The sequence below is a fragment of the Cataglyphis hispanica genome, chromosome 19 (assembly GCF_021464435.1).
Source record: "Cataglyphis hispanica isolate Lineage 1 chromosome 19, ULB_Chis1_1.0, whole genome shotgun sequence".
Lineage (NCBI taxonomy): Eukaryota > Metazoa > Arthropoda > Insecta > Hymenoptera > Formicidae > Cataglyphis > Cataglyphis hispanica.
In genome coordinates this window covers 538182-550438 of record NC_065972.1, presented here as the reverse complement: position 1 = coordinate 550438, position 12257 = coordinate 538182, and the positions used below count along the sequence as shown (strand labels likewise).

General features: G+C 31.4%; 1 protein-coding gene across 6 annotated transcripts in view; it reads left to right on the top strand.

The window, feature by feature from the left end:
• The window catches only part of LOC126856754 (DNA ligase 3), a 29849-nt gene extending 17627 nt beyond the window's left edge, over positions 1-12222 (top strand). For 5 of the 6 annotated variants that reach the window (XM_050605567.1, XM_050605564.1, XM_050605565.1 and 2 more), the window contains 16 exons: positions 1567-1805; positions 2188-2267; positions 2696-2773; positions 2847-3021; positions 3392-3547; positions 4048-4179; positions 4391-4470; positions 4808-4895; positions 4976-5053; positions 5522-5645; positions 5828-5898; positions 5970-6116; positions 6580-7161; positions 8042-8133; positions 8966-9062; positions 10777-11149. In XM_050605567.1, coding sequence (XP_050461524.1) covers positions 1567-1805; positions 2188-2267; positions 2696-2773; positions 2847-3021; positions 3392-3547; positions 4048-4179; positions 4391-4470; positions 4808-4895; positions 4976-5053; positions 5522-5645; positions 5828-5898; positions 5970-6116; positions 6580-7161; positions 8042-8133; positions 8966-9062; positions 10777-10920 — 2363 coding nt within the window. In that variant the 3' untranslated portion in view covers positions 10921-11149. Of the gene's footprint in view, positions 1-1566; positions 1806-2187; positions 2268-2695; positions 2774-2846; positions 3022-3391; positions 3548-4047; positions 4180-4390; positions 4471-4807; positions 4896-4975; positions 5054-5521; positions 5646-5827; positions 5899-5969; positions 6117-6579; positions 7162-8041; positions 8134-8965; positions 9063-10776; positions 11150-12161 lie in introns of those variants that run through there. The other variant, XM_050605566.1, reaches the window with a different exon arrangement.
• Positions 12223-12257: the final 35 nt, after the last annotated feature.

The following is a 12257-nucleotide window of genomic DNA, read 5'->3' as shown; positions in this document are numbered from 1 at the left end:
CGGGAGAGAGAAAGAGAAGGGTTCCTGTATCGCGTGGAACGATACGTGATAATTCGCGCGTTTTGGAGTCGATGATTGCAATAAAGCATAATGATGGTATCGGATCGTAAAGCAATTAATCAACGCGGCGCCTATGTGATCGTAATCATCGCTGCTTTGTGGTGACTCGATATTCCTTGTAATTTTTCGATACTTCGTGAAAAAAAGGGTAGGAGAGTCATGACGAAGAAGAGATCACGAAATCGCTATCGCGACTGGAATTTCAATTTCCGGCGGCTCTCTATTTTTAGGCACCATTATTTACAACTCGCGTGCTCAATCATCTGTTTTGCTCGAACAAGCGCGAAAAAGAGAGAGAATCTTGAGTATTTGCGGAAAATTTTACGCGCGTATTCAAAGGCTCCGTGAAGCTCCATCGAATCAACATTGATGGCTCACGATAATGGATCTCTCGTACGATGTGTGGCTTAGAAACCGCATAACTTTGTGATCTAATCTCGCGTCGCTCTATTTTCGCCGATGATGAGAATTCCATTGGACCGGCGAGATTCCGAACACGCAGTTCTTCATGTATTTCGACTAAGCTTGATCTGTGCTTATCGAGAAAAAGATATCTTTTTAATACGCAATGTGATTTTTTTTCACATTTATGTTTTAATGAAAAAATATCTTATAATTGTACATTTTTTATCAAAAATGTTTCGATGATAATTTCTTGCGCGAAACTGATTGATCACGTGTATAAAAAGCATGATAAGCATAAAAAGCAATGATAAAAAAATAATGTTTTATGCTTGTATATTAATGGAGAATTATTGCATTATTAGAAATGGAAAAAAAATTTATTTTAGTAATTTTCTCCAGTTACAATATTTCTTATTTTAGTAAAAATAGAAGTATTGGAGGAGCAGAAAGAAAAAAGGGGATAATATTTTTGAATACAATTAAACATTATTATTTTATTATTGTATATATATGGATAATATTATATTATACATTGTAATGATTTTATTTATTTATTTTTTTTTTTTACATAAGAGTGTAAAGGATAAAACTATAAAAATTATAAAAACAATTACAAAGAACGATCGTTTGAGAAATACATAATCTTAAAATTATTATCATATGCAAAAAAGGTTATTAGGTAAGTATTTAGATAAGGAGCGGATGTAAGAGCTTGATGTAAGAGAAATTAACCGAATTCGCAATTTTTATTGATTACGCAATCTTAATCTTTTTCGATAGCACAGAGATTAGAGAGCAACAGTTCTTTTTTTTTCTCCCCTTTTTCATTGATGGCTCTTATTTAATATTTAATGCGTCTTTTCGAAATGCGAAATCTATACATGAGACTGAGTACAGATAAAATCGAGATGATTTAAAAAAGAACTGTCTTTAAAAAAGAATTTATTTATCTATTATATTTATATTGAAAAAGGGCCAGTTTTTTAAAATTTTATAGATAAAATTACCGAAAGTAATCGCATGTCGAAGAATATTGAATAAAATTCAGGAGGAGAAGAGATGGCATCGAAAAATTTTTCTTTTGTTTGATTTTCCATGTAGACGGTTTTAAGGGCGACATCGTGCTTTGGTGCAAGTTGCTGCTGCCCGGTGCTGTAAAGAGAATATATAATCTGCAGAGTAAGCAGTTGATAAAATTATTCGCGCGAATGTTGCTCCAGGACGAGGACGCGATGCTGGAACATCTGGAGCAAGGTGACGTGGCTGAGACGATCAGCATGTTTTTCGAGAATAGCGATGCCATGTCGCCTTGTACCGCGAGCGTGTTGACGATCCAAGACGTAAGTGTAATTTTGTGAATAAAGACGAAAAAGACATATTAAGGAATATTTTGATTGAACGAAAAATCGACTTTTGATAATATTGAATCAAGAAAAATTAAATAATTAAACCAGGAATATTATGAAAACTTAATTGTATATAATTAATTTGAATTGAAAAATAGGGAGGGAAAAATTAAGAAAGATCAAGTGAGAATCAGATTCAAATTAATTAAAATCAAGGAAATTTTAGAAAATTAGCTGGAGATATTTTAATTAAAATAAAAATTCGTTAATCTAATAATTATTTAATCGCGATCAATTGAATAAAAATGCAAAATCATGTACACAGTTTGTCAAAATCCATGCTTTTATTAATACGAACGTGTTTTTATTTGGATAGGTTGATATTTTTTTGGAAGATTTGTCGCGTTTAACCAAGGAAGAGGAACAGATCCAGCATTTTCGATCCATCCTCGATAAGTAAGTTTGCTGATATTGTTTGTTTTTCCAGCTGAAAAAAATTATTTGGAATGTCTATCGATAAACCAAGAATTGCAACTCGCGCGAATATAACCACACGTGGCAGTTTCGATTTATTATTTTATATCAAAAATAGCGATAATTATATCGCAACTGTAAAGAGAGAGGAGAAGCCTTAATCGCTTACAATTTATCTTATTTATTCGCACTTAATTTACAAATTGTTTTGTCATATTTTAATATTTTCTAAATATTTTTTCCTCCAAAATTTTATTCACTCTGCACAGATATCGTATCTTTTTTTCACTTGAGAAAATTAAAGAGACATATATAACATCGACTCGAGAACGTCGTTTATTTTCTCTTTCTTTTTCTCGTTTTTATTCGGAATTGTTACACGATATCGAATTGTTTCGATAAAATTGTAGATGTACCTCCAACGATCTCAAGATGATCGTGCGTCTGATTAAGCACGATCTAAGGATCAACGCTGGTCCGAAACATATGTGAGTGTGTATAAGTCGGTATCTTATAATTGATTCGATGGTAATAATATAATAATACATACGCGTTGTTCAGTCTCGAGGGAGTCCATGTGGACGCGTACAAGGCCTTTCAGATGTCCCGAGATTTGGAAGCGGTGATACGTCGTTTTCTGCCGGATTTGAAAGAAAAACCTTCGAATACCTCGGGCTCGCCATCAAGTCGGAATAAAGTAGCCATCTCGCTGATGACGCCCGTCTTACCGATGCTGGTATAATCACTAAAATCGAATTTTACCTCTTCGGTCATTTAATAAAGATACGATTATATTAATACATTTTTCATTTATGATCATAATAAATCATATATAATTTAAAGTAATTATGTAAGCGCTAAATGATTGCGCTGTAGATTGATTATTAAGAGCCGTTTATCGATAATTAAAATATGTTTAGAAGACAAGAAGGGGGAGGGAAGGATAGTGATAATAATATAATATAAATAATTAAAAAGATTGTAGCAATTGCTATTTTTTTTCAGTCAAAAATTAAATTGTTGTAATTAACTTAATTAAAATTGTATTGAAATTGACTAATTTCAGCCGCAGATAAGATAATTGATTGATTAATGAATTAATAAAGGCAGAGGCGTGTACATCCGTGGCAATGGCGATGCGAAAGTGCCCGAATGGGATGTTATCCGAAGTCAAGTACGACGGCGAGCGCGTACAGGTGCACAAAAGCGGAAATGACTTTCGATACTTCAGCAGATCCCTCAAACCGGTCTTACCGCACAAGGTAGAGATGATAATTCGCAAAAAAATATAATTGATCGAGAAATGTTATTATATTAATATATCGCGCTTTTAAAATCGATTGTATCGTTATAGAAATAATTCCACACTTCGGGAGGAAGTCGTATTAACGCGAGGAAATTGATTATCGATTGATTATCGCACGCAAGGTTTAACATTCGGGACGCGAAAATTTATTTTTCATCTTTTCTCTCTCACCTTTAAACTTCTTATATATTTGTTCACGAGATGAGATTATAAAAGTCTTCGTTCCGAGAAACGTGAGAGGAATAGTTTTTTCTGCCAAACTTTTAAATATACATATTGTATATCTTGTCTCTTTGAAAATTACTCGAAGATTAAAATTTATCACGAAACTGCTTGATAGATAGTTAAAAAAAAGAAAGGATAAAGTTCAAATCGCATGACGACTGCGACTGTGCGATCGAAAATCGAATTTGAATAATCTTCTCGGATAGCGGAATGACAAATGATTTCTTTCAGGTGAATCTATTTAAGGATTACATAGTACGGGCGTTTCCTGACGGTGACGATTTGATTCTTGATTCCGAGGTTCTAATGGTCGACAATGAGACTGGGCAACCTTTGCCTTTTGGAAGTTTAGGAATTCACAAAGTAAAAACTTTATCTCTCGCGTTACTAATTTTTTATTATTTTCACGATTTTTAAATCTAATGTCTTTCTTTAACATTTTTATGTTTAATTTATTATTATTTCGAATCCTGATATCATAATAATTATGCATCAAAAGTCATTATCATGTAATATTTTATAATAATAATTATAGTAGCATAAAAAAAACTTCTATAATCGAATATAATTTCAGAAAGCCGAATTTAAAAACGCCAATGTGTGCCTCTTTGTTTTCGATTGTCTGTACTACAACGGAGAGATACTTATGAACAAGTAAATATATATATATATATATATATATATGTGTGTGTGTGTGTGTGTATGTGTATATCGTGTTTCTACGAAATAGTTTATATAATGACAATTTTTTTTTTCTCAACTATGTATTTTGGCTTTTCACGTTGGTTTTATTTACTATTATTATATATAAACTTTATCATCAACAGCTTTATACTATATAACAAGTACAGTTACAAGATTTTAGAATAATATTTAATGTATCATTCCTTATTGTAATATTTTATGATAAAGTAACAATATTGCACTTTTATAATTATGTTAGATGTAGCTATGTTATAATGATAGAATTTTTTTTTTCTTATTTCGTTAGGCCTATGTTGGAGCGCAGAAGGATTTTAAAAGACAGAATGACCGAGATACCGAATAGAATAATGCTATCAGAGGTTCACGAAGTTCATGTAAAGAAAGAGAAATATGTTAATTATTATTTATTTACTACAGTACCGTACCGCAGGTTATGATTCGTATCTCGTTTCAGGATCCGCGTGCTTTGGCGGAAAGAATCATGTATGTGTTGAAATTGGGTCTCGAGGGTTTAGTCCTGAAGGACATCGATGTAAGTATCAATCTTTAGAAATATTCCCATTGCGAAAAGAGAGATTTTGAATAAAAATAAATACTTAGAAATTATAATTTTTATTATAGTATGTACATGTATGTATATATATATATATATATATATATATATATATATATATTTATTATTATATAATATATATTACACAATATATAACTTATTATTTTTTTATTAGATATATTATAATTTTTATATTTGTATATTATTGTTTACATAATTGATTTGAGGAGATTATGTAAAAAAAATGTCATTTATGTTATTATAATAATTTCAATTTTATTACTCATATTGAATTATTTATAATAGTTAATTAGTACTTTTTTGTATTTATTATTCGTAAAACTTCCGACGATAATGATTGATTTGTAAAATCTCGCGATAACATATCATTCCATGAACATTTTCTTCGACGAATCGATCGAAGTGTTTTGAAACTGGCATTTTCAGAGCAAATACGAGCCAGGCAAGAGACACTGGTTGAAGGTAAAGAAGGATTATTTGTGCGAGGGTGCAATGGCTGATAGCGCAGATCTCGTCGTGCTTGGCGCATGGTATGGCACAGGCAATAAAGGTCGGTGATGATACCCGTTATTTTATCACAATTGGATTACATTGATTTTTAAAGTGAAAATATAAAGAAAGAAAAATATATCGCACGTGGTGTATCTTTAAAAGTAATTTTTTTAATCATTCAAAATATATATTTTCGATTTTATTCTTTAAGAAATGTTTCTTTTCTATTTATTTTCACAGGTGGCATGCTATCGATCTTCTTAATGGGCTGCTATGACGAGGAACGCGATAAATGGTTAACCGTGACCAAAGTAAATCAAATGATTATCAAGTTAATTTAAGTCAAACTTAGAGATTAATATTTTATGTCTGGATGATATAGGTCCATACCGGACATGATGATACCACTCTGGCGGAGCTGCAAAACCAGCTCGATATGGTGAAGATCGGCAAGGATGTTGAGAAGTTGCCGAGCTGGTTGCTCGCCAAGAAACCCATGGTACCGGATTTTGTGGCAAAAGATCCCAAGGTAATCTGTGCAGCTTAATTTATTAATGTCTTTTATTTTTGCGACATGATTTTTAATACATGAGTATATAGCAAATCTAGCGATATATTTATATTTCTAGAAATATTTCTACCATTTATTTCTTTTTGTAATAATTTTTCGAGCCCGTGATATAATATCCCATGAATGAATTTTTCATATGGGTTGCAAATAATATGCGATAATTCTTACAATTATCTAGGAATTAATCGATGAAAAGCAAATAAGAAGCCTAAAATATTTATTAGAGAAAGAAATATACGATTGTGTGTGGAAGTATTTCCACAAATATAAATATAGAAATGCGTTCCAAATCGGCAATCTATGTCATCAATATTTATATGTCATCAATTTTCATTATTAAATCATTTGACGTGGAAAATGACAAAAGATAAAATACTCTGCTATTATTTTTTTATTTGTCATTGTGAATGTTGGGCAATAGAAACAACCGGTATGGGAAATTACGGGAGCCGAATTTACGAATCAGGGAGTACACACCGCGGACGGTATTAGCATCCGGTTTCCGCGTGTCACGCGAATCCGTCACGACAAGGATTGGTCCACGGCCACTAGTTTGAACGAGTTACGCGCGCTCTTCAAGAAGAAGCCGGATTCAGTTGACTTTAGTCATCTACTCGGAACATTGGTCGATGTCGAGGATATCCCGAGAAAAAGATCTCCAGCTACATCGCCGAGAAAATGTGAGAAGAAGGCAAGGAAGATAATGAGCTCGTTGGACGAACCGTCAACGAGTTTCAAAATCGAGAATGATTTAGAAGAATCCTTCGAAAAACGAAAGAGAGATAAACGCAACGAAGAACCAGATATCGCGGATGTCTATTTGCGGAAGAAGAAATTGAAAGTATCGAAGATCGAAACGGAAGCAAAAGTCAAAAGAGACGGATCGGATTTGGGAGGGGGAACGGAAAAGAATCATGACGTCGATTGTTATCTTAATAGCGATGCGAACGCGGAAGGATCCTCCGAGTTCTCGAGCGTTCGCGATCCCGACGACGAGGATAACGTAAGTCGGCATTATTTTTATTTCTCTTACATGATAATAGAAATTTATCTTTTGACTGGATTTATCTGGTGGAAATTTGCAAATGTTAAATGTGCTTCCTTTATTCTACTTTTTTACCTTTGTACTTGTATATTTATTTATTTAAAATAGCACTTTTTATTATTTGATAATATTATAAATATCCTTCGTTGATACCAATGATTCTGTAACGAAGAAATTATTCAGTTCAATACTTGCTATTGTTACAATTCTTGTCCGTCATCTTTTTTTATGATATATGAGAGAGAAGAGATTGCTTATATATTTTTATTTAAAAAGATGATATATTAAAACATTGCAGATATCATAGAGTGTGTATTCTTTTATGTCTTTGGAGAATTCTTGACTTGAGACAATGATATATGTTTCTCTGTCTGCTGATCTCTCTTAAACTATAACTACGAACGTATCACTTATCAGTAATCTTTCACGTAGACAGCTGCTTCTGTTTGAAATTCGCTACTTATCGTTACTCGCGATACTGAAACGTTAAATCACTGAAATTAGTCTCATTTATCTTTTCGGAAATTCTCTATCTAACACAATTCTTGCACTGCTTTGCTACTTATTGTCATTTATATATATATATATATATATATATATATATATATATATATATATATATACGCATTTATTATTTATTACACAAAGATTTATTTTTACTCTCTCTCTTTCTCTTGTACATGTAAGAATATTGCAATTTATAAAATTCCTAACTCTCATGTTTATCACATCACGTCTTATTCTATTTCAATTTTCAGATGATTTATTTTAAGACTATTAATAAATTTTCCTTTATCTCTATCATTCTTTCTATTTATTATGGAATTTTTTTATCTAGGAATCCAATAACGTCCTGCAGGACGTACGAGCGAGTCTTGCGCCCGGCTTCAACAAGAGCAGGAGGAAGGATGTGCAAAAGATGCTCAAAAAGTATCCTTTTTCCAACATTATTTTACGCAATAATAATTCGCGCTGTACCAACATGATTATATTATATTTACGTTCCCGATTTTATAAAAGCTCGATAATTTCACGAAAATTGCACTCGCTTCCGATAATTTCATAAATTTTTACAGCCCTCGTTCTCTCTCTCTATCTTTCTCTCTCGATTCTCTAATCGATTTCCGAAGTAGCGCAACATCGGCTGTGCATTAACGGAGATGTTCAAAGATTATCGAGACTTGTAACGCGAGTTCTCTATCTCCGGATTTTTGCGATAAGGGACACTCAGTATCCTCCGTTTTCTTATTTAAAAAATATTATTTTATATTATAAATTAATTGATGAAGAAAAGACAGGATTGCAGATTTTAAAAATGTATTATAATATTTTTCTAATTGTATACATTGCATTTTATTTTAATTATATATATTATTTTATATTAATAATAATTATGATAAAATCGAAATACATGTAATATATAAAGAATTTTATACGAAAGATGTAATTAACGATCCGCCGAGATACGAAACACGCGATGTACAATACGTAGTAGCTATTATATATAAATTAGATATTATTTCTTTGATGATTACAGTGACCAGACATTGCGCTGGTTCGCGAAAGGAAATTCCTCGAAGAATCGTCCGGTCACTTGTCGTTTTCTACGAGCAGGGTGGCCGAGGTCCATTTTTCCCTTGTCATTCTTCTCCAATGAAACGCACGTTTCCGCTTTGTTCTCTCGGGATAAGAGCGAATTTAAAGCCGAGCGTACCTATCATGTCTGAACTATGATTCTCCTTGACAAAGCTTGAAATATTAGACTTGGCGCTATGATAGTAACGGAGAATAGACTAGACTCGACGACGACCCACGTCATCCACACGCGCGCGGAAATTCCATCCACTGCCATTCTCATGGTAAGTTTGAACTAGTTACACAGCACAATGTACATACATGTTTCCGAGATTGTAATTCATGATTATATAGTATGGGTGAAAGAGCAGTCTGGAACTAAGAAATTTAATTTTGAGTGAAAAGATTCTAGAAAAAAAAAGTGTTCGAAAAAGTAATCGAAGGTAAAAAACATTGAGATGCATTTTTATTGCGTGCAATTAAATTTATTAAATAATAAGATAATGATGAAAGATGTAGTAGTTATAAATGATATAATATGATAAATATATATGATAAAAAATAGTGTAAAATTAATTCAGATAATAAAGATTAATATATTAATATATATAGTAAATATATAAATATAATATTATATTTTATATTATATTATACATTATATTATATATTTGTTTATATGTCTTAATAATATTATAATAATTTATTTTAATGCCAAATTTTCTCTAGTATATATAGATTCAGATTTGGATTAAATTTAAGTAGAATCTTACATCAATATTTTTTAAACATTATAACAAGTAGAAAAAAAAGATTTTATGGCGATTTAAAAGGAAGTAATTTAATGTAACTTTTCTTTTATCGAGGATCGAACTTTTTTTATTCAATCTCATGCTGGTGTCTCCTGCTGACGATTACAGCCTGTACGCGTATCCGAATATCGGCGAAAAATCGCATGGGAACGTAAAGATTTAACGCAGATGAGGAGAAAGGGCTATAACCGGATTAATACCGTGGCTAATACCGTGGCCATTACTGCCTCCGTCACGGCGACGTTTAGCACTTTCCGTTATCCTGGAAGCAGACTGCCACAGGCCGATTAATCGTCAGCATCAATTACCGGCGTTCTCCTGCTCGTGTTCGTTAATTTTGCACGTTACCGTACAACGGTTATGGAAAATATATTTGCATTTCGCGAACGCGCAGTGTAACAGTTGGGGAGGGAGAGACTCGCGTCATCAAGAAGACACCGTTGCGTTTTTATGTCAATTCCAACAAGTTTTCCTTTTTTTTATCGAGTTCTTATATATCAGTGTAACTCGGTATTTACTGATTGATAGCAGAATTATAATTAGAGATTGATATTTCTTTCCTCTTTGTTTTTTATTAACGTACGAGATGTAGGCGGAAACAAATAAATTCTCTTTCATCAATCTTTAAAATATATGTATATATGTTTTCGTGGCTCCTACGTTAACATAAACAAGAAGAAAGAACGAAAAAATCTTTCAAACGAGTAAATCATAATAATTTATTACAAGAGACATTGTTGCACGCGAGTTTCGCGATGTTTTACAGTTCATTAGCGTGTACATTTTTTTATATAAAAATATATATATGTTTATTAATTTTTATGTATAAATACATTTTTAAAAAATGTACGCGCTAATAAACTGTAAAATATCACAGAGCTTGCGTGCAACGGTGCTTCTTATAATAAAGTGTCGTAATTTTTCGCAAAACTCTCTCATACATAGTTGATTAAAAATGGAACTCGTTATACTTGACGAGTCGGAAGAGAGATGATTTCGGACTAATAATTATCTATTAGATATCGAACACAGATATTTTATACTCTTGATTATCGAAGATGCACGTAAAGTAAAATTTATTATTATTTTTTTTTAAGCACGATATTTTTTGACGGGAAAATAAAAAGACAAATCAACTTTTTGAAATATATATGTATCTAAATCACCGTTGTGTTAAACGCTCTTTCAGGATTTCGCCGATTTTCCGAGGACCGCCAAGCACGTGAACGTGTCCTGGTTGGAAGAGTCTGCGACGCGATCTGCGAAGCAGGACGAGATCTGTCACGCGGTACAGCTAGTTAGCGATTACTGTGATTGTCCCTGCGTACATTGACAAGCGCAGAAGGTATTACATTACACATATAGAATGTTTTTTATGAAATTAAAGTAAAAAGAGGCAAAAAACGGAAATGTAACTGTTTTGAAACAGATTACTATTATACTTTTAAGCCTTTCCACATTTTTGTATACATTTTAGAAGATCGTACTTTGCATTTGCGATATCGTGAGCAATTAATTTTTCAAGTAATAAATTGATTAAATTATATAAATCACTAACAATATTGCTTCACTCAAAGTTTACGTTCCACTAAATTTTTTTTTCCTCTTGTATGTCCTTTATTGTGCCTTCATGGCATTTATATAATAATTCGCGAATCATTCGTGAAAACATGATTAATTACGATCGCGCCTGCATTTCTTTTATAAAATAAAAGTTAAATTTTGATTTAAAAAATTGATTAATCTAAAAAGATCACGCTATTTAACTGAAATCAAAAAGAGAGATTAATTATTGTTAATAATTATATTGACAAATCTAATTATATTTTCGAATAACGCAATCCGCGGATGCTTGTCTTTAATTTGTAACGCGAAATAATAAAATTATCGTGATATAATAAAGTTAGTTATTTACAATATAATAAAGTACGCGTCGCGAACGATTAACGTGTAGTGTGACTATCGTATTCGTAATTAATCGTGTTTCCGCGAGTCCATACAGTATCATGTGAATGTGTGAAAGAGCAGCAAGATTGAAGGAGAAAAGAGCAAGAGGTAAATGCAATGATGCAGCACAATAACCTTATGGTGAGTGTAATTTAAATTTATTACTTATTTATTATTCATAAAATTAATTGTTTTGTTTATCTCCGGTAATAATCCATGTTAAATTCGTTAAAGTCGTCTAACATAAATGCATGGAAAATATTAAAGATTTATTTTAAAATATTTAAAATATCTTTAACAAAATATTTCTATATTTATTGATTTCATTTTTATATAGATGAAATATTAAGATATATTTTAATGTTACATTTATATTTAAGATTTCTTAATTATATTTAATATAAGAATTAGATTTTTATTATATATATATATATATATATATATATATATATATATATATATATATAGCTAAAGAAAACTTTTTTCGATAATTTACAATCTATTTAATTAAATGTCTATTTAAAGGATGAATGAAAAATTTGATTTTTGCGCAATAATTAGTTTTTAATAAGTATTAATTTTTAAATATTTATTTTGCTTTAATTAGGATATATTTTTATTTTACAGATCAACATTGTGGCTGTAGAACTACGATACGTATGGCTACCATAATTCCGTCTCGGTACCAGTGAGTGAATAAATAATTTTTTATTTCCTAAAATC